General features: G+C 38.0%; 1 protein-coding gene across 1 annotated transcript; it reads left to right on the forward strand.

Annotated features, from left to right (window-relative positions):
* The first annotated feature begins 1,775 nt into the window (after window positions 1-1,775).
* On the forward strand, window positions 1,776-21,786 carry MYL4 (myosin light chain 4). Its single transcript, XM_083379310.1, has 7 exons — window positions 1,776-2,201; window positions 9,093-9,120; window positions 16,248-16,397; window positions 16,817-16,990; window positions 18,314-18,391; window positions 20,106-20,150; window positions 21,367-21,786. Exons 1-6 carry the CDS (start codon window positions 2,079-2,081, stop codon window positions 20,132-20,134), a joined length of 582 nt encoding a protein of 193 aa, XP_083235436.1. The 5' UTR covers window positions 1,776-2,078; the 3' UTR covers window positions 20,135-20,150; window positions 21,367-21,786.
* Window positions 21,787-22,039: the final 253 nt, after the last annotated feature.

A 22,039-nucleotide genomic window follows, 5' to 3' on the forward strand; every position in this document is an offset into this window, starting at 1 on the left:
ATTCTTTTCATTAAGAAACTGCTATAGGAGTATATTTATAACTGATAACAAGATTTTTTTATGCTTAGTTGTACAAAACACTGTGTAAGTTCCTTCAAGGTCAAGACTATGGTAATGATCTTATAAGAACATTTTAAAAGAACAAGACCATCTGTATGGGTTTGCTCTTGTTAACACTAAAAATCCCCGAGACATCATATTCATGTTAAATGAGAAAAGCTTATCTGATTTATATATATATATATACAGTAGCCAGTGGTAGAGGACAGGAAGGCCTGGAGGAACGTTGTCCATAGGGTCACGATGGGTTTGACACGACTTCGCAGCTAACAACAACAAGAGTAGCCAGAATTATCAGTGCAATCTCAACCAAATCTCCAGACCCAGGAAATGCCAACCCATATTTTGTGAGCTCTTCTGAGTGATGGTCAATGATGATCATTCTTTATTTCTTAAAAAATAACTTGGCTAACAGAAGCTCCAAATTAAATATTGCAGGTTTTTATACTTGCCTGAATTGTGTTTCAATATTTTACATTTTGCATTCAAGCTAACTTCAATAATATTATCTCTCTCCTTTTAGCTGTTTTCCACTCATTATGCAAACGACACCAATAAAATTAGGTGCTCCTGCTGCATTTGATATGCACTTGGAAGATGGTGGCCTGGTTTGTCAATACAATCTGGTTATTTGTGATTCAAAAAAATCTAACTTGTTATGTGACGGACACTTTTTTGTGATGAGTTGGGCTGTGGGAAGAGGCAAGAATGTGAGTGGTGGGGTCACTCTCCCTGCTTTTTTGCCTGCTTATAGTCTTCTTGTTTAGGAAAGAAAATATCTCTGGAAGGATGATTCAACACATTACATTGTCTCATACAATATGATGCTAAACAAAAAAAATGCATGCTACAATTTTATAGTAATGTATGCGTGCAATCACCCTTATGAAAATTGCTGGAGACACCCAAGTTAAATTTAGGCCTAACTTGTTGCAGACTTAGTCCAGCTTGTTACTTCATGGTTTAGTATAATATATGGATCCAGAGAATTGGGTTAATTGAGCAAACTATGTTTAAATTATGAATAACTTAAAATATGAGTAAGGATAGTTGTGAGAATGAAACCATTGAGTAGATATTTAGTATGCCAAGCCATAATGTGATTTGTTTGGTTTAGACTCAGCATGATATCCAAACCTAGCCATTATAGTTAGTAAAACCTGGTTTGGTTTATCCACCATGGTAAAAACTATAATAATCTAGCCATGCTTTGTTGATTAAATTACAGCTGGTTAGGCTTGCACACCCTGTTCAGCAAAAGTCAATACAATAATTTAGTACTATGGAACCTAGGTGTTGTCATTCAATATGTAACATAATTTTTTGAAAAATAATTTGTTGCTAGGGAAAAGGCAAGATTGCAAAAGATATGATTGATAATAAAATGAGAGAAAAAGCCAAATAAGGCTCTCCAGCAAGATTAGCTAGTAAAATACACACACACACACACACACACAGGGGAGAGAGAGAGAGAGAGAGAGAGAGAGAGAGAGAGAGAGAGAGAGAGAGAGAGAGAGAGATGATCAAACAGCTTGCAGTCAACTATTCCACTGGGAAAGTGTCAGAAAGTAAATCCAGACCTTGAAAGGAATCTGTGGCATTTGCACTTGTAAGTCTTGCCTATAAAAAGACACACTTTGTTCCCCTTGAGTATAGAGGCAGATTGAGGAGCAAAGAGCTGTATAATTTTTTTTTCTGGATAATCCTCTAAAAAAAGCATTTCCATTTCAGTAAGCTTTCCCAGTTCAGGTGTGCAAAAGCAGCCTGCATTTCCTATCATAGGACATGGAGCCAAGCCAGGCCCTTGTGGATGACAAAGGACAATTGTTGAGTGAGAGACAGGCTACTTTTTTGGAGACCCTTCCTTTTATAGTAAACAGTTGTCTTTGCAATTTACCCACCCCTCCGGTACGAGAACCACAGCTGAGTATATAAGGCGTGGATGCAAGTATTGCCTTTTGTTCCTTGAAGCCCCTAAGGTTTTTTCAACCAAGCAATTTGGCAAGAAATCCAGACTCATGCCTCCTAAAAAGCCTGACCCCAAGAAAGAAGCCCCCAAAGCAGCTGCGGCTCCAGCTGCGGCTCCAGCTCCAGCTCCAGAACCACCTAAAGAACCTGCCTTTGATCCCAAAAGTGTGACCGTAAGTAGGAACTTCATTTCTCCTGTTCCAGCCTCTGCTAATCTGCTGCCCTCAGATGTGTCTTGACAATATTGCTAAGCACATTGATTTGTGCTTTAGATTGTAAGCCACGCTGAGTCTTCGGAGAAGGGCGGGATATAAATGGGATTAAAAAATAAAAATAAATAACTCCTATAATTTCCAGATAATCCTCGAGAAGATTGTGGATAGCAAGATCCAACACATCTGAAAGGGCATCAGGTTTAGAAAAGCATAGCCATTCATTATCCTTATTGGAAATAGCAGCAGGTGACTATGTTCAAACAGGGTTCCCCAAGCTAGTGAATTTTAATAGTGGAAGAAGCCACATTTCTATTCTGAATTTATTATTTGGCTACTCTGAAATTTAGTTTATCAGCCTCCCACTTCTTCCTTATCCAGCTTCAGGTAATATTAAATATTTGTTATTTGTTTTAATTAAATAGTGTGATCTGCAATCGTTATTTTGGAAATCAGCTTCTGCTTGATGAGTATATTTTGCAGAAATGGGATAGTACAAGTTAATTGTAACCTTTAATATGTCTGGTGCTTGATAAAAAATAATTCACGAAAGTTTTGATAAGATTTGTATTTAACCTGAAATTAATTGTTTGTAACATGTTTTCATCAAATGTATTATGATTCTAAGGAATGAATATTACCGTATATATGTTCATTTTCTTGGGTCTGAAAAAAAACTGAAAATGTTGATAAATGTTTAATTTCCCATAAAATTATGGTCGAATAGTTTTCTTGTTTAAAATCATGCCGACACCATTGAAAATGGAATGAACGTTCACAAAATAATTATCAGACCCTTTTCCACATTGTTTTCAACTGTCTGAAGAAATCATCTACATCTAGCTTGAAAGACTTCCAAAAGCTTCTAAAACTTGAAAATCTGTCTATTCAGGGATTTTTAAAAGTTCGGTATAGATCCCTTCTGTAATACTGCATTATTCTGAAGAAACAGAAGATATCATTAGTGTACAAAAAATGTTTTGCATTGAGATAAATTAATTTATAAGTATGCACAGTGTTTTGTGCACTGATTTTTCACAAATACAAACAAATTTCATTCTCATTTTCTTTCCCAAATAAGACACTTTCCAATCTTGTTCTCCTTTGATATGTTAGATATCTCTTTTCTCTGTGAATTTTCACATAGAAAAAATAGCAGGAATAATGGTGTCAAATGATGGACATCACAACTTTCTAAGTTTTTTTTTCCTAATGGCTATGGCCTCCATTTTCATTTTCCAGGTAGATTATTGGGCAGAAAATAACATCAAAGATGTAGTTTCAACATTTTTATATAGTCATGTTGAACTCATGAAACATTAGAAAATATTATAATCTATGCATAGTTTTGGAATTTCAGCTGATAAGTAAACCCAGGTAAAAAAACCAGATGAGACAATATAAAAATAGGAAGACACAGATTTTTTTAAAGTTCTCTTTTTCTTTATTTTTTAAAGAGAGAACTTATTCTTTTGGAGCTACTTGTTTTACTGTTGAACATAACTAGGTTCATTCACCATACATTAGTATGTTTAATCATTATTTATCAAATAAACCACAATTGATTGGATTTGTACAGATCCCAGGGACTGGATTTACTTTAAACCCAAACTAAGTAAGCTGCATCACAACTTATTACGCTGCATGAATGTTAATTTATATTGGTAGTCCATGTATGATATACCATACGCTAAATAAACATTGCATGAAATAGGTCAGTATATCTGCCAGATGTATACAGAAGCCAAATGGTTTCATTGAAGCTAACCCTAGCCCTAAAATAATAGAATGGGAAGGGCTGTTTAGGGGAATCTAAAGTAAACCATTCCAGACAGATGGCTACCTAACTTCTATTTCAACCCTTTCAGAAAGGTGCAGCTTATCATCCTGTGGAAAGTTGGTTCTACTACCCAACTGCTCTTTATTCTTTTGAATGGTAGCACTCTACAATCCTAAAGAATAATCTTTCCTTTTTTCTATGTTCCATTTGCTCAGGTATTTGTTAAGTTCTATTTTTCCCCTCCTCTACTTTTTCTTTTCAACACTAAACCTTCCTAGTTCCTTCAATATTTCTTCATAGAGCTACGGTATTTTCCTAATCCTCTTGTCATATGGTTTGCCCTTCTCTCATGTTCTCTGAATCCTTCTTTTTTATATATAATATTTTATTAATTTTCCAATTTTACATTTGAGTATTTAAAAAGCAACGTGGTGACTGCGTTAATCAATAGTTCAGTAACAAAATCTTTAGTGCAGGTCTCAGGTTACAACATCAGATATTTCTTCTCTTTTTCCCTTAACATTTACTGTCTCGAATTCAAGCTAGTACATTTCTAATTATATCAACTCAATAAAAACATCATTATTACATTTATCAATAATTTTTTAGTTTATACATTCAATCTTCATAAACAATCCATATCCTGTTATTAATTTTTACATAATTTTTAATTTCTCATCAATATTCCAATTTAACCTTTGATATCAATAATTTTCAGACTTTGGGTAACCAAGATTTTCCTTATCTCACTTCATAACAAACTATAATGTCCAAAATACACATTTTATCTATTCAGATGTAATCTTGTTCTATTTCCTAAAAGTTATCTATTTCCAACCGTATTAAATCATTTACTTAATAATACAATATCCCCTTTAATAAATCAAAACCATTATATATATTGCCTGGGTTAATCAATAAATCAAACATATTCATGGTAAATTAATCTTCTTTTCCCTTTTAGATCTAATTTTTCAATATTAGACAAATCAAATCCTTATTTTCAACTGATTTCCAACTATTTTAAATCTAATAACCAAAATTCCCCTTATCTTAACATCTCCCTTTAACCCTCTAGTTGACAATATAAAATCCCCTCTAATGAATCAAAACCCAATTTTTTCAACCTTATTCTAGCTTTCTTCCTTTGCCAACTTTTTTTTTAATACCATTTATATCCCACCCTTCTCTGAAGACTCAGGGCGGCTTACAATCTAAAGCACAAATCAATGTGCTTAGCAATAGCCTTCATTCTATGTATATGCCTGCTTATTAGGACTTCCCCCCACCCAAGCGGCATTATTACAAAGTCAGCTTATTGCCCCCAACAATATGGGTCCTCATTTTACCTACCTCGGAAGGATGGAAGGCTGAGTCAACCTTGAGCCTGGTGGGACGCGAACCTGCACTAATTGCAGGCAGCTGGTGTTACTTGGCTTCCATATCAGCATTTTTAGATCAGAAAAAGCTTATGAGGAATGTGTCAACTTGTTATCCATTGTTTGTCCATAATATTTGATATTTAGAGGTACATTTCTTTTTAATATTTAAGTGTCAGTAAGCTACTCTTAATAACAATGAAACACACTTAACTGTCTAACAAGCAGTAGGTCATGTGTTTCTTGTTATCATTTGCTTTCCACAGGCACTCAAATCAAATCCCCAAAACTCTTGCTCTCTGAAGTTATCATGCAGGCAAGGGAAAAAAACTTTTTGCATTCCTCTCCTTTGATAGTGGCACATTCTTGTAAGATAGGTCTTGGAGTTGAATTATTAATAGCTACAGAACAGAATGGAAAAGGTTTGGAAAGATGATTTATGCTAATAAATATATATATAAGCAGTGCTTTTTTTGTAAAAGAAAAAGGTGCCGGAACTCACACATGTCATACAACCTGCCTTGCCTAACCTAAAAGGTTCCATCCAAAAAAGGTGCCGGAACTCCGTTCTGAGCGTTCTATGAGAAAAAAAGTCCTGTATATAAGCACAAACACAGATACTAATACATAAACTTGGTAAATCATAATAAATTGGCTTGGATCACTTATTACCCTAAGCCTCATTATGGGGTTTTTTAATATATATGAATTCAGCCAGTTGTTTTTTTGTGTGTGTGTCTATATGTGTGTGTGTGTGTGTGTGTGTGTGTGTGTGTGTATGTGTATGTGATGTGTGTGTGTGTGTATAGATAGATGGATAGATATAGATATATAGATATATAGAGATAGATAGATAGATAGATAGATAGATAGATACAGATAGATAATCAACACTAGCAATCTATAATTAAACCAGAATGACTGAAATCTTCACTTTTTAAAATATTCCTCTCATGTGCAATTCAAAGCACACACTTAAGGATTTGTACATATTGCTTGCAAAGTGTGCAAACAAAGGCACCAAAAGTGTATGATATATTGGATAAGGATTGAAATGGGTAATGGAGATCCAGTTCAAGTCTGTACGGAATATTTACTGGATGCTTTTGAACCAGTTGCTATTTCATAGCCCAATTTACATTGCAGGAAAAAAATGAAGAGATATAACTGGAATAACTGAAGGAAATAATCTAACAAATAATATGAAAGAAAAAAACATCTACAAAAAAGTATATCCTAAGAAAGGAATATAAAGAGATGTATAATAAAGAGAAATGTTCTTAAAAATGAATAGGACTTTTTAAAACTAATGTAGAAATGTATAGGAACAAACATGAAACTGACATACTATATTTCTCCACTCACAGTGACAACCTGATTACATTTTCCTTCAGTTCAGGATTAGGTCAATGGGGAGAACCTGGACAATAAATTAAGAAGTAGAAGCTGCCAGGAGATCAGAAAATAAGGAGATGTTTTAATAGTGGGACCGCCAGAAAAAAACTTGCAATGGCAGAGTGCTCCTTTTTATTCTTCCATTTAGTCAGCCACATTCTCTTCCATGATACTATACTCCAGTCTATCTCTTCTCTGAACCCCAAATCAGCATTCTGTTGGGCTGTCTTTAGGCTATTTGTGAGTTCCACAACTTGCCTGACTTTTTGGTATTTCTGAAACCTTATGATTTCTTACAACATTGGGTGTAAGTGGTAGTACTCACACATGACCGCTGGCAGCAAAGAATGGATGTTACATTATAGAAGATGGAATTTTCCTGTCCAGATTTTCAATATAGTAACCATTACCTCTTGCAGGGCAATAGATTCCTTCTTCTGCGTTTTTATCTTCTCTCATCAGTTGACGGATATTTCCATACTAATGAAAATGCTTAAGTCTCATTGTGCTATTTCACTCTTGAGATTTAACCTTCTATAAAATAATTATAAAATGGATGATGTTGTAGAAAAATATACCTTCTACAAAAATTCTAAAAATATTTTTTACATAATAGTCCTTATTTAGGTTATATTCCTTCAAATGTTAATACAGAATATTCTCAATAACGTTTAATTAAGCCAAATTAGCTTGGTTTGCCAATAATTGGAGGGGGAGGTCTCAAACCAATCAACCATATTGCAGTTTTTTCCTGATATTCTTTCATATCATCTGGAACAAAAGTCTTCATATGTAAAGTGTGTATGTACATAGATGGGCTTTTAGACAAGCTAATGTGAGTACAGTTTTATGTACTTTGCACAGAGCTTCTGCAGATAGTTGTACTGTGTTAATGACTACATAAAGGCAGTGCCATTTTTAGTTAACTGGGATGGGAGTGGAACTTGAATGGAAGCTTTAAGAATGCCTTGACTGGGGTTTATCACTTTTGGAAGATATGAGCTGGAAGACACAGGAAGATGTGAGCTATCACATACGTACTGTACAGGGCAGTGTATTTCTGTGTGATTTTATGGCTAGATTATGAAAAACAACTAGAAACCAAAACATTTCTGATTAAATAAGAATTATGTTTAGCATCACTTTGTGGAACTTTATAAAAGCAACAAATATACTCTGCTGCCTGACAAGTATTGCAATCAAAGTTTCAGAATGAAAGAGACAACAGAGGGAAGGGGGGAATGGTTCAGATAGACTCTGAACAACGAGAGATGAAACTAGGGAAGAAAGGGTAAGTTTTCATTTCAATTTGAAGAATACATGTCTTTGGCTGGGATTTCTAACATAAAAATATTTTCATGCTATAGCAATTTCATGCAATTCTGTATACACTTTAGCTTACAATTGACAGATATAATTGAATTCACCCATCATTCCAAAACATAGTTTGCTTAAGTATTGTACAGTATAGCCAAATTATATAAATGTTATGTGAATCTATCTACAGAATCCAACCTGAGAAATGCACTAAATATAAAAGTACAGTTTCTCATCATTGACGTCTCCTCTCCAGAAAGCATGACCAGATTTTAAAAAATAAGTAAATGAAATTATCTACAGTAGGCCTTTACTTATAACTGGTCATTTAACAACTATTCAAAATTATGACAGACTTTACAAAAGCTATTTATGACCTATTCTCAAAGTTACAACTGCTGCCCCTCTCCCTATGGTCACATGATCACATTTTGGGCATTTGGCAACTGACTCACATTTAAGACTGGTGGCAGTGTTCTGTTATCATGTGATTGGAATTTGCGATATTTTTTGCCATTTACCAGCAGAACATGGGGGGGGGAAACCATTGGATATGCTGGATTCGCTTAATGACAGTGAATGACTTCACATAAAATTGGTGATAAAATGTCCAGTCATGTAGTGTCTCGACTTACAACCATAATGACTTGTGATCAAAATTCTGGAATCTATGGTGGGTTATAAGTTGAAGACTACCTCTAGTCTTGTTTGTACATGTACTAAAAAGCTTGTAGACACCTTAAATTATTCAAATAATTTGACTAATTATGTGGTATCATGTCAGTGTCAACTCTTAGTGACCTTGTAGATTTTCTCCATGATGATCTGTCCCTAATTTGATCTTTCAGTTTGCAAATAGTGCACGTTGCTAATTTTAGTATGCAGTATATGTTAAGAGATGGATTGACTCAAGTTGAGTCAAACTCTAAAAAGGGAATAGCAAATAATTAATAATTATGCCTTTCCCTTTCTCTCCCATAGATTGAATTCAATGCTGACCAGATTGAAGGTAAGTAATGGTTGATTTAAATCTATTGTATTCATATGTGTGCTACTTTCTACTTTTCCATGTTTTAGTGAATTAAATCGCCATTAGTTGAGTTCACAAAATACATTAAACCATAAACCATGAAAGCCTTAAATTCAGCAGGACTTATGATAAAAATTATTATGTTGGTATCAGATCAAATGCCTTTGCTGCATTCACACCAAGAGCCTTGGTGGAGCAGTGGGCTAATGCCTCCTTAAGTAACACCAGCTGCCTGCAATTAGTGCAGGTTCGCATCTCACCAGGCTCAAGGTTGACTCAGCCTTTTCCAAGGTAGGTAAAATGAGGACCCAGATTGTTGGGGGCAATTAAGCTGACTTTGTAATAATGCCGCTTGGGGTGTGTGTGAAAGCCCTAATAAGCAGGCATATACATAGAATGAAGGCTACTGCTAAGCTTGTAAGCCGCCCTGAGTCTTCGGAGAAGGGCGGGATATAAATGTAATAAAAATAAAATAAATAAATATTGAGACTTTTAATGATGGTTTTATAAACAAATTAGAATGGCTTGTTTTGCATATGTAACATTATAGTGTAGCATGATTGAACAAAATCGAAGACCATAACAGAACAACAAAGTTGGAAGGGACCTTGGATGTCTTCTAGTCCAACCCCCTGCTCAAGCAGGAGACCCTCATATCGAAAGCCTCCAGTGATGGCGCAACCACAAGCTTTACCACTGGTTAATTGTTCTCACTGTTAGGAAATTTAGATTTAGATTTAGATTTTATTAGATATATATATAGCCCTTTCCCGAAGGACTCGGGGCGGTTTACAGGGCATTTTAAAATCATATCAATATAAAATACAAAGTTAAAAGAGAATTAAAAGATTAAATTTATCCCTGAAAATAAAACCCCAGTTAAAATTCTCAGCCTGGGTCAGAGAGCTCGAAGAGCCAAGTCTTCAGGTCCCGGTGAAATGAGCGAAGGTCAGGGGCAGTCCTGAGCTCCACGGGCAGCTGGTTCCAGAGGGCAGGCGCACCCACTGAGAAGGCCCTCTCCCTGGGTGTTATCCGCCAGCAATCTTTTACCGGCGGCACCCTGAGAAGACCCTCCCTCTGCGAGCGCACTGGACGAAGGGAACTTGATGCTGGCAGCAGGTGTTCCCTCAGATATCCCAAACCCAAGCCATGTAGGGCTTTATAGGTCATCACCAGCACTTTGAATCTCACCTGGAGGGCAACCGGAAGCCAATGCAGCTCACGGAGTAGAGGTGTTACATGGGAGTATCGGGAAACCACCATCACAACTCGCGCGGCCGCATTCTGCACCAGTTGTAGTCTCCGAATGGTTCTCAAAGGCAGCCCCTTTCTCCTTAGTTCTAGGTTGCTTTGGTTAGTTTCCATCCATTGCTTCTTGTTTTGTCTTCTGGTGCTTTGGAAAATAGGTTGACCCCTCTTTTTTGTGGCAGCCCCTCAAATATTGGAACACTGCTATCATGTCGACCCTAGTCCTTTTTATTAGACTAGACAAACCCAATTCCTGCAATCATTCTTCACATGTTTTAGCTCCATTCCACTAGTCATCACTATTGCTCTTTTCTGCACTGTTTCTGGAGTCTCAACATCTTTTTTATAATATGGTAAACAAAACTGGATGCAGTACTCTAAATATGGTCTTACTAAGGCTTTATAAAGCTGTATTAGTATTTCACGTGATCTTAATTCTATTCTTCTGTTAATGCAGCCTAGGGTTACATTGGCTTTTTTGGCTGTGCTGCATACTGCTGGTTCATATTTAAGTGATAATCCACTACGACTTCAAATCCCTTACACAGTTATTGTTATTAAACCAAGTTTCACCCAATCTGTACCCATACATTTGCTTTTCTTGCCTAAGTGTAAAACCTTACTTTTCTCTACATTAAATTTCATTTGTTAGATAGGGCACGGTGTTCAAGTCTGTCAAGATCCATCTGGATTTTGAGCCTATCTTCTGGGATGTTGGCTATTCCTGCCAGTTTATTGTCATCTGCAAATTTGATGAGTTCCCCTTCTATTCCCTCATCTAAATCATTTATAAAGATGTAGCAGAGTACTGTGCCTAAAATGGAACCTTGGGGTGCCCCACTGCTTACTTCTTTCCATTTAGATGTAGTCCATTAAGGACTGTATATTGAGTATGGTTTGTCAGCCAGTTACAAATTCATCTGGCAGTGATGCTGTCTATCCCACATTTGTTTAGCTTACCAAGAAGTAGTTTGTGATGTACTTTTCAAATGCTTTACTGAGATCAAAGTATATTATGTCCACTGCATTTTGTTGGTCCACTAATTTAGTCATGTTGTCAAAGAATGAAATAAGAGTTGTTTGGCATAATCTCTTTTTGACAAATCCATGTTGGGTTCTTGTTTAACTTTGCTTGCTTCTAAGTGTTCGCAGATCTTTTGCTTAATTATCTTTTCCATGATCTTCCCAAATATTGATGTCAGACTGATTGGTCTAGTTTCCTGGATCTATTTTTTTCCTTTTTTGGAAGATAAGAACCACATCAGCTCTTTTCGAGTCCTCTGGTAGTTCCCCAGTACTCCAGGATCTATGAAAGATATGGTTCAGTGGTTCTGAGATCATGTCTGCCAGCTTCTTCAGAACTCTGGCATGTAATCCACCACATCCTGGTGATTTGAAGTTGTCTAGAGTGGACAGCTGTTCTTTTACCATTTTCTTTCTTATGTTAATTTATATTCCTAGTCTGTCTTCTACAGTTATGTTTTTGGTAGGTTGGGATGTATTATTTTTTTGCATGGACAGACACAAATATACAATAGCCTTGTATAATAGCTTTTGCCACCTGAAAGCTATTGAATAAGCAGCTATGTTACCTATATATAGAAACTTCACAATATTTCAATGGGTTTTAACCTGTATTTCTGAGCACTAGCAATTTCCCTTTTTTCAGAGGAAGAGACATATAATGGCGAAACCTAGATAAGGTTAGATATGTTGAATTATATTTTATTTTGGTTGACAGTATGGCAAAAGACAAATTATGGGAATTGTTGGCTAAATCTCAAGCAATAGCTTGGGAAGGTAGAAAAACTGCACTGGGGGTGTGTGTCTGAATTTCAGTCTTGAAGTTCAATTCAGTTTACAAATCCTTTGATATATTATTAGCCATTGTGATATCACTGATGACCTAATAAGAAGCCAACCTAACTATTGCTGTGGCCCAAGGATTTCTGTGGAGCTTAAGACACTTGGGCTTCTACTTGTCTGAGGTTGCACGTTGGCACTGACTTCTTGTAATCTTTCAACGGTAGAGATACAATCATGAAAAAGGTGATGTTGGAGATCCAGAAAAAAGTAGACCGTGCCTCAGAGGTAGTGAAGGATTTTGATGGTAAAATTTCAGCCTTGAATTCACGGATGGATATGCTGGAAGAGCAAATTCACAGCCTGGCCCAGTCAATTGCTGCAACTAGCTCTATAATTGAGCACGAGCAAGAATGCAGACAGGATTTGGATTGCTCAACTAGACAAAATAAATACCTCAGTTGCTACATGAAACAGATGAAGAAATCAATGCAACTTCGAACTCTCAGGATCCATGGCTTGCCTGAGAAAGAAGAGGGCCACAATATGGCAGCCTTCATAGAAAAATGGTTACCACAGATTCTGAAATTAGAAGGCCCTACCATTGTGGTGGACAAAGCCTATCGACTACCACAGATAAGGGACAAATCAAATGCAAATCAATGCAGCAGGACTGTTCTTATTCAGCTTGCAGAATTAAAGGATAAAGAACGGATAATGCAGCAAGTTAAGAAGCTAAAACCTATCACATACAAAAATAACATAATTTTGATTTTTCCAGAAATATTCATCCCTGAAGGTAACATTCTGGGCTGAAATTAAAACTGAACATTTCAGGTAGTACACAGTTTATAGCAAGGGTCTTCAAACTTGGCCCTTTTATAACTTATGGACTTCAACTCCCAGAATTCCTCAGCCAGTCACGCTGGAGGAGGAATTCTGGGAGTTGAAGTCCACAAGTCATAAAAGGGCCAAGTTTGAAGACCCTTGGTTTATAGGATCCAGATACAGTAGTTATACTATGAGTATACTGTTTGAAATCAGTGGGACTTAATCATTTCAACTAAATTCAATGGATCCACATGGATTATGCTATTATTAATTATTATTATTAATTTAATTTCTATACCGCCCTTCTCCCGAAGGACTCAGGGCGGTGAACCGGGCAATACATAAAAACAAGATACAAAAATTAAAAATTATTAAAAAGTAATTAAACAGTGCCCATAATAAATAAGGTTTCAGTTCAATCAGTTTTTCTGTTCAGATGGCCGTACAAAAGAATGTAAGGTTCCTGCAACTTTAAATAAAACATAGATTAAAAACATAGGATAGTTTATTTAGGAATTATCTAAGCACAAAGAGATTTAAGTTGATTTAATGATTCCTTTAAATGGAATAGTAGTACAATACTATAGGAATAGAAGCATTCTTAGAAATCATGATTCTGATCTGTTCAACATAAAGATCTACAATGTTGAATGCATTGGCTTCGTTTCTGCTCAAATGTCTCTTCAGAGCCAAGTAGACTATACTGTTTTTAGTATTGGGAATTTTCTTTTGAAGTTCAACTAAAAGCTTTCTCTTCCCCCCACCTTTCTGTTCAATTGTATTCAATTCCTGGATGTCCCTGGAGTTTTCCTGGTAAAGTTTTTCAGAAGTGGTTTGCCACTGCCTTCTTCCTAGTGCTGAGAGAAAGTGATTGGCCCAAAGTCAGTCGGATTTCCAACCTCTCTACCTTTTCCTGTAATCTATTCCAAATGAATATGCTGGAACAAATACTATACCTGGCACATCTTTTAAATTACCACTTTATTTGTACAATATATTCAAAGAACATTATTCATTTTTATGTTAAAATATTTAACTGTTTTCTTCCCCTTTATTATGCAAGAGCTGTCCATAGGGTCTAGGACAGTTGTTCGTGGTTGCCTGGCCACACCAGGTTCAACTTGAGCCCCCGACCGCAGCTGACTCACCATGGGAAGTCATTCTTGGCTGGCCTTCCACCGGTGCTCCTCTCCCACTACTGGTCCTGTTGCTTCTCTCCTGCCCTCTTGTCCCAGGCAATTTGCTGAGGGACACTTGTCCCTGGCCAATTAGCCGTGTGTCCCGGCTTTCCGAAGTGGAAACTGGAAAGATGTGCGTGTGGGTGTGTTGTTTCCCCTAGCAAGAAGTGCTGCTTCCTGACCCATTGCGCTTTGTGTGTACACTTGGTGACTTGGTGACAAAGTGCGAGCTCAGAGTGGCCTCATGTATGGGCATGGTGAAAAGGACAGGAGAAAGCAAACCAGAGGAATGATTCAGTGGGTCCCTGCAAGCTGCTGCCTTCCAGATGTTCCATGCTTTTTTAGGGAGCCCCTTGGCTCAATGCTGCAGTTTCATGGCAAGACAGCAGATGGGGAGGTGGAGATTCGAGGTGCTTCTGAAAGGGAGTGATTGGCTAATAATAGAGTCCTTCCAAGCTCATCCAGAAATCAGGAATTTGTTTTAAGTTTCTAAATGGAACTTGGAAGAAGGGGTTGGCTGAAAGTTTACCTTGTTGTGCCCCAATTGTTCTTCCTTTCTTCTGCCAAATTAAAAGAAACCCTGATACTGTAATGCTATTGTTAAAAATTAGGGGTTGGAAACTTACTATCTTTTATAAGATTACCAATCACAGGTCTAGATTAGTTTCTTTATACCGTGTTGAATTAGTGCCAGAATTTGACATTGCTCAAAATGTTTTGGATTTGATCTATGCTTAGACTCTGAGATGGTGAACGGGGGAAAAAAAATCACAACGCCATGGCTAGCCAGGCCCTGCCTGAGTCCACCTTGGCCAGCCCTACCCTGCCCCCTCCAGCTAGTGATGGGTTAGGGTTAGGCCAGGGGTGTCAAACTCAATTTCATTGAGGGCCGCATCAGCATTGTGGTTGCCCTCAGGGGGCCGGGTGGGTATGGCCAGGGTGGGCGTGGCTAGAGTGCGTATGGCCTACTGGGTGGGCGTGGCCAGCTCTACATCGTTTGCATCAAGGGTGCCTATGGGGGCCTGGGCAGGAGTGGGACAGATCTGAGGGTCTCTGGCAGAAGGAGGGTCTCTGGGCCAGGACCAAGGCAGTGGGGGCCGTTCCCTCACTTTTTCCAGGATGGCTTCGCGGGCCACATGAAACCACTTCACGGGCCAGATCCGGCCCCCGGGCCTTGTCTTTGACATGTCTGGGTTAGGCGAAAGGAGTGACAGATCGCAACCAATAAAAAGACTGGATGAATTTTCTCTCCAGGGAATGATTGCTAGGGTGTCTCACTCCCAAGTTCATGTGACCAACTGTTTCTCTTTTAATATACTCAGCCATCCAACGTTCTTGAGGCAGTTGGTGGGGACAGGGCCCTTCCTTTACAACCTTTAAGGAGGAGGAGGCCACCGGCTCCTGTTGCATCCTGTCTTGCCCTGCTTTGTACCCAGCTCCTTCTCACAATGCCGAGCATCTCAGAGGAGCTGGGTGCAGAGTGGGGCCAGGCAGGGTTTTTTTTTTATTTTAGCAGAGGAAATTAAACGAATTCCTGATTTCTGGGTGTGCTTGAAAGGATTCTATTATTAGCCAATTCTTCCCTTTCTGAAAATCTCTGCTCACTTACCCGCTGCCTTGCCACGAATCTGCAGGTTTCAGCCCAGGGGTGCCCTACAACAGTGTGGAATGTCTGGCAGGCAGCAGCTGATGATGAGCATCCCTGATGAGTCAGCTGTGGTGGGGAACCTGGGGTGAAGTGGGCATGGCCTGGTGGCCACAGCCAATTGTCCCATTCCAATATCCATAGAACAACAGCCCAAATCACTTTCTGCTTTACAATTTCTCACATGGAAAGAGATACGTTCTAATATTTCTGTTTGCTACCTAGTCTAGCTGTTGTGCTTTCTTTTATGTTCAGATAAATATAACTCCAAAACTCCCATATATAGAAAAAATAGGCCTACATTTCTGTTCTTTGAACTATTTCCACCTGTTGGTTAGGAAGGATTTCTACAAAACTTTCTGCTAATGCAAAGAACTAATGGAATTTTGTTTTTTGCCCAGAGTTCAAGGAAGCATTCATGCTCTTTGACAGGACCCCAACTGGAGAAATGAAAATCACATACAGCCAATGTGGAGATGTCATGCGAGCCCTGGGACAGAACCCAACCAATGCAGAGGTCTTGAAAGTGCTAGGGAAACCAAAGCCAGAAGGTACATATATACAGGAAAGATTCAGCCTTTTCATATCCCACTCCAGAAGTTTCCTACCTATCATAAAATTATACATTTGCATGTTCAATAACTGATCTAGAAGCAATTGCCAAACCTACGGTAATTCTTCTGAACTATAATATATCTTTTCCAAGTTCAAATATGCTTGAATTAGTTTCCAAGTTTGTTGTCACAAGAAGCTATATTGATGAAATGGGAAAACTGTAACACACAGGGGAAGAGTGTGGGTGTAGGTGTGTGTGTGTGTGTGTGTGTGTGTGTGTGTGTGTGTGAGAGAGAGAGAGAGAGAGAGAGAGAGAGAGAGAGAGAGAGAGAGAGAGGGAATAAGAATCAGAGAGAGAATGAGAATCAGAACTGTTATTTTTGATATTTGTCATCATCATTTTCTTTCTTGTCAGAAATGAACACAAAGATGCTGGATTTTGAGACCTTCCTCCCAATGTTACAACACATTGCCCGATCCAAAGACCAGGGGACTTTTGAGGACTTTGTGGAAGGACTGCGTGTCTTTGACAAGGAAGGAAATGGCACTGTCATGGGAGCTGAGCTACGTCATGTTCTTGCTACTTTAGGTACAGGAAGGAATTTAGTCCGTAGCATGTTAAAGGAAGTAGAAAATCTGTAGAATTTGTGACAAAAATTATGTTTGGGCAAGGTTTGATCTTCCAGAATAATTAGCATTGTCAAATAATCCATATGTTCATACATACCCCAGCATGCATGCACTATATAGCACATTATTATGATTAGTTCAGGGACGCGGTGGCTCAGTGGGTTAGGACGCTGAGCTTGTCGATCAGAAGGTCGGCAGTTTGGCGGGTCAAATCCCGAGTGCCGCGTAACAGAGTGAGCGCCTGTTACTCGTCCCAGCTTCTGCCAACCTAGCAGTTCGAAAGCACGTAAAAATGCAAGTAGAAAAATAGGGACCACTACGGTGGGAAGGTAACAGCGTTCCGTTCACCTTTGGCGTCTAGTCATGCCGGCCACATGACCACGGAGACGTCCTCGGACAAGCGCTGGTTCTTCGGCTTTAAAACAGAGATGAGCCCCTAGAGTCGGAAACTACTAGCATGCATGTGCGGGGGAACCTTTACCTTTACCTTATGATTAGTTCAGACAGTAGATTGGAATTTAAAGCAGCTTATTTTTTGTGATACTTCTATGAATACTGTGTATTTGTGTGTCGTTATAGTAATATGTTGTGGTTTATGGAGCTGCCATGTTAGGGTTTTTTTCTGATTGTGCAAGATCAATGCCTAGAATGGGAGAAGGGGCCCAAGTGTGAAAGTGACTAAGGTGTATCAATAATACTTTATAATAAAGGAACAGCCCTGCCCTTAAAAATCTCAGGGTAAACTTCTCAGGCACTAACCTCTGTTTATGATTATGGAAGCATAGCAGCCCATACAGAAGGCATTTCTGTATTGCTTTAAATTTTCTAATTTTCTTCATTTTTGTCACAATTCCCATTCATATGTAAAACAAGCAGAACATTCATTTCTTGCAAGAATTCATTCTCTCATTTGGCAAATGCAATTCTTTTGTGACTACAGATATTTCTGGGATTATTGTTGCATATACAACTGCATCAGGAGCTACTTATCACAGGGTGCAATGGAATAAATGGAGGCTTCTGCTGAATTAAGCATCTGTCTTAATCAGTTGTCCTTGACTTGGTGCCTTTCAGAATTCTTTTGTCCATGCTAGCTAGTCATTCTGTAATTTACAATCCAAATAGATTTGGAGAATGCCAGGTTAAGAAAGACAAAAACTAGATCTTATTTAATATTAATAACGATTATTTAAGTAATTCCCATTTCTGTTCTTAGTACTTCTCCTGCATTCAGAGATAAGCACGGAAACAAAATTAAACTCTTTTGATTTCTGTTTTATAGGTGAGAAGATGACAGAGAGTGAAGTTGAACAATTGATGGCTGGACAAGAAGATGCTAATGGCTGCATCAACTATGAAGGTATTGTAAGTGGATCAAACCCACTTTTAAAAATCTGTTAAAAAGGATCCTTTGCACTTGCTGTTTATTGCTGGAGCTATTGCTAAAACTTCCTAATGCTGGAAAGTTTCTGCTGATACTTTATTTCTCAGAAGTCTCAGTACAAAGCAGCCAGGAATAAACAGTGATTCTCTGAAGAAATAGAATGAAACAATATTGAAATGTTTCGGCTGCTGAAGTTGCTGCTAGAATAAAGATTGATACTGCAATCACATAGTTTTCTATTAATATGATCGAGTAGGCTTTCCACTCCATTCAGCTGCTTTCTATTTGGGACATAAGGACTACTCCTATTAGTGATACCATTAGAATGGCCTGAGAAGTTAATGCCATTTAACTTTCTATAAAAAGTATTTCTTAAATTTAAGATCAAAACTTTTTTCTCACTTATTTACCTGCACTTTTACAGAAGGGGTTGGCACCATTTTGGTGATCAAAGGACAGAATTGGGGGTGGGAGAGAGATGTAGCTAGCTATCCAAGAGCTGTGTTATCACAGTGGTTAGAATGCAGTATTGCAGGCTGTGCCAACTGCCAGCAGTTCAATTCTCACTGGCTCAAGATTGACTCAGCCTTCCACCCTTTCGAGGTAATATGCTGACTCTGTAAACTGCTTAGAAAGGGCTGTAAAGCACTATAAAGTGCTATTGCTATCTACAAAATTTCTTCACTATTATTACAATCGAGCCCAATCTGAAGATTCTGAACATCATACAACACAGCAAGAAATGTAAAACAAAAACAAACATTCAATTGTGATCTGTGTATGTGTAAAAATCTTGTATTAGTCTGTGACCTTCAACTGGGCAAAATTGGAAGGGTGATAATTATTAAAACAAACTAATTTAAATGAAATAAATCATGACCAAGAATGAAATTGGGGGAAGTGGTGGCCATTTCAGCATTTACTACTAAATTTTTTGGCTACATTCTCCAGAAACCCATAGGTTACATGGTGCAAGGGAAGGTGGGACAACTATTTCCCTGCCCTTTTTCTCATCTCTCTGGCCCCTGCACCAAATCAACCGGCAGCAAGGCCCTACAAGAGAGGATTGGCTGCTTTGAAAAAAAGGCTGAAATCTGAAATTTCATAACGGCAGCAGGCAGTGAGGGAAAGAGGGGCTTAGATGCCTACTAGTAATGTCATAGTTGGCTGAAGGATGCTGATAAGTGATGGGTGAGCCGTTTTCCTCCCTGGAGGGAGGGAGTCCTTGGGGACATGCCAGAATGGGGAGTGAGGGTACAATTTTCCTTATGCTCTGCAGCTTCCTTTATTCCCCATCCCTCAGCAAAGTGGCAGGCAGTTTCACAGGCCAGCTGAGGAGGAGGAAGGCTGATTTCCAAGCTCCCTGCAAGTGACCCATTTAAAAATATTGATAGAAATGTATAAATTATCAATTTACGTTGAATTAATGTAAGGAAAAAAAGCTTTCTAGAACTGTGTTGTAGCTTGTTTGTTCAGGCCATCTGAAACTACCTTTCAAATTCTTTAAAAAAATTTATTATACTTAATGATCTAGATTATGTGAACTGAATTTTTGAAGGCTCTCCACTGACTATGGTGGGACTTCAACATTTGACTAAATCTGCAAAATATTTTTATGTAAAACAATTCTTTCCGATAATCTACAGATTAGCCTGCATTACTTCTAAATTTCTGTTTTTATTTTCCTCAGCTTTTGTCAAGCATATCATGTCTGGATGATGCTAGAATCTTGAAAGTAAGTACTTTTTCAACATTTCCTGTTTAAATTGTTATAGAGTATGATTAGGAAAAGATGTATGTTTTCTGGCATATATTAACACTTTTCTTAGTCCTGAAAGTAGGTGTGTAAGGTGATGCTAATGCTAAATATTTTAACATTAGCAAGTCTCAAAATAGCAATGTGAAGGGGAAAAATGAAATTAGAAAATAGAGGGTAATGTCATGGAAGTTTCAGGATGTTGCAAAACTGATGGTGACCTAATAAAATTAATTAAAACTAGGACGAGAACTAGAGAATAAAAAAGCAACAGAGCTATAAACAGACTCAGGGATTATAAGGATTCCTTAATTGACATATTTTGCTTTGCTTTCTTTTGCATTTTCATAAACATTTGTACAATCAAATGATTGTGCAGTATTGGTAATGGGGCAACATGGCGTGCGCACACACACACACACACACACACACACACACATCAACCAATAATTACAGTATTACAAAAGACACAAGTGTGATACTCTCATGTTTGGGCAATTCCTCACTGAGAAAAACTAACTGGAAGGACACTAATTGATTACACTAATTGAGCTTCTAATTCAGACATGTCAAACACAAGTCCCGGGGGCCGGATCCGGCCCACAAAGTGGTTTCATGTGGCCCCCGAAGCCATCCTGGAAACAGTGAGGGAACGGCCCCCACTGCCTTGGCCCTGGCCCAGAGACCCTCCTTCTGCCAGAGACCCTCAGATCTGTCCCACTCCTGCCCAGGCCCCCATAGGCACCCTGGATGCGAACGATGTAGAGCTGGCCACGCCCACCGAGTAGGCCATATGCACTCTAGCCACACCCACCCAGTAGGCCATGCCCACCCTGGCCACACCCACCCGGCCCCTTGAGGGCAACCGCAATGCTGATGCGGCCCTCAATGAAATTGAGTTTGACACCCCTGTTCTAATTGATCTAATAACTATTTGTGAAATTCAAAACTACACTCCTTTTGTGTCTTTTTGAAGCAGAAAACTGGCCTCTTCCACAAGACTGTGTTCAACAAAGTTCTGTGTAGTTGCAGCCATAAATAACGGCATTTGCTGTATTTTATTATTATTGGAAACAATCTTGGTTCCATTGAATGAAAATGTATAGCTAACTATATCATGATTAGTTTACACAGTTAACATTTTTTTAAAAAAATTACTAAGAGGTCATTCAATTATCTTGTTCTTTCTTTCCAGATTCTTCAGATGAATAAAAAACTGATTCGGCAGAAATTTCCTCATACTATTTCCCCCTTAAAACTCTGTAGGAGATGAATCTACCACAAACCACATTAAAGGGGCTGCCCATTATAATAACAAAACCACTGCATTAAACACCTCTGCATCAATTTCAAATTTTACTTTTTTTAATAGTTTCTTCTTTTTGTTGCATCTGGTACATTCAAATTAAAATATGAATATCTGTGCAGGATGCACAAATTATTATTTGGTTAAAAAAAGGCCAGAAGGGGAAAATAGCGTGCATATGTAATGGCCATAAGTAATGGTTATTTGACATGGGATAGTGGGAATTATAATTAATCAGATATGGAACACATCAGATTGGAAAATGTTGCTACGTGAAAAAATAAAGATTTGTTTGTTTCTATCTTTCAACCAACTGCAGAATGTCCCATTTTTGGTAATGGATAGTAAACTGAGATACACTTTAAACGAGGAACATACAGTTGCTGAGCTCTCTTTAGGATGGAACTACACAATATCTATAGAAGGCAGACTGAATTAAATGCTCAAAAAATAAGCAATATTAAAACACAAAATAAAAGAAATCTAGCTTTTCATAATTAATGATCAATATATGAACAACTTAATAAGTTTGCCAAGGTAACAAACATTATCATCAAATATT

This window comes from Vipera ursinii (assembly GCF_947247035.1).
Source record: "Vipera ursinii genome assembly, chromosome: Z".
NCBI lineage: Eukaryota > Metazoa > Chordata > Lepidosauria > Squamata > Viperidae > Vipera > Vipera ursinii.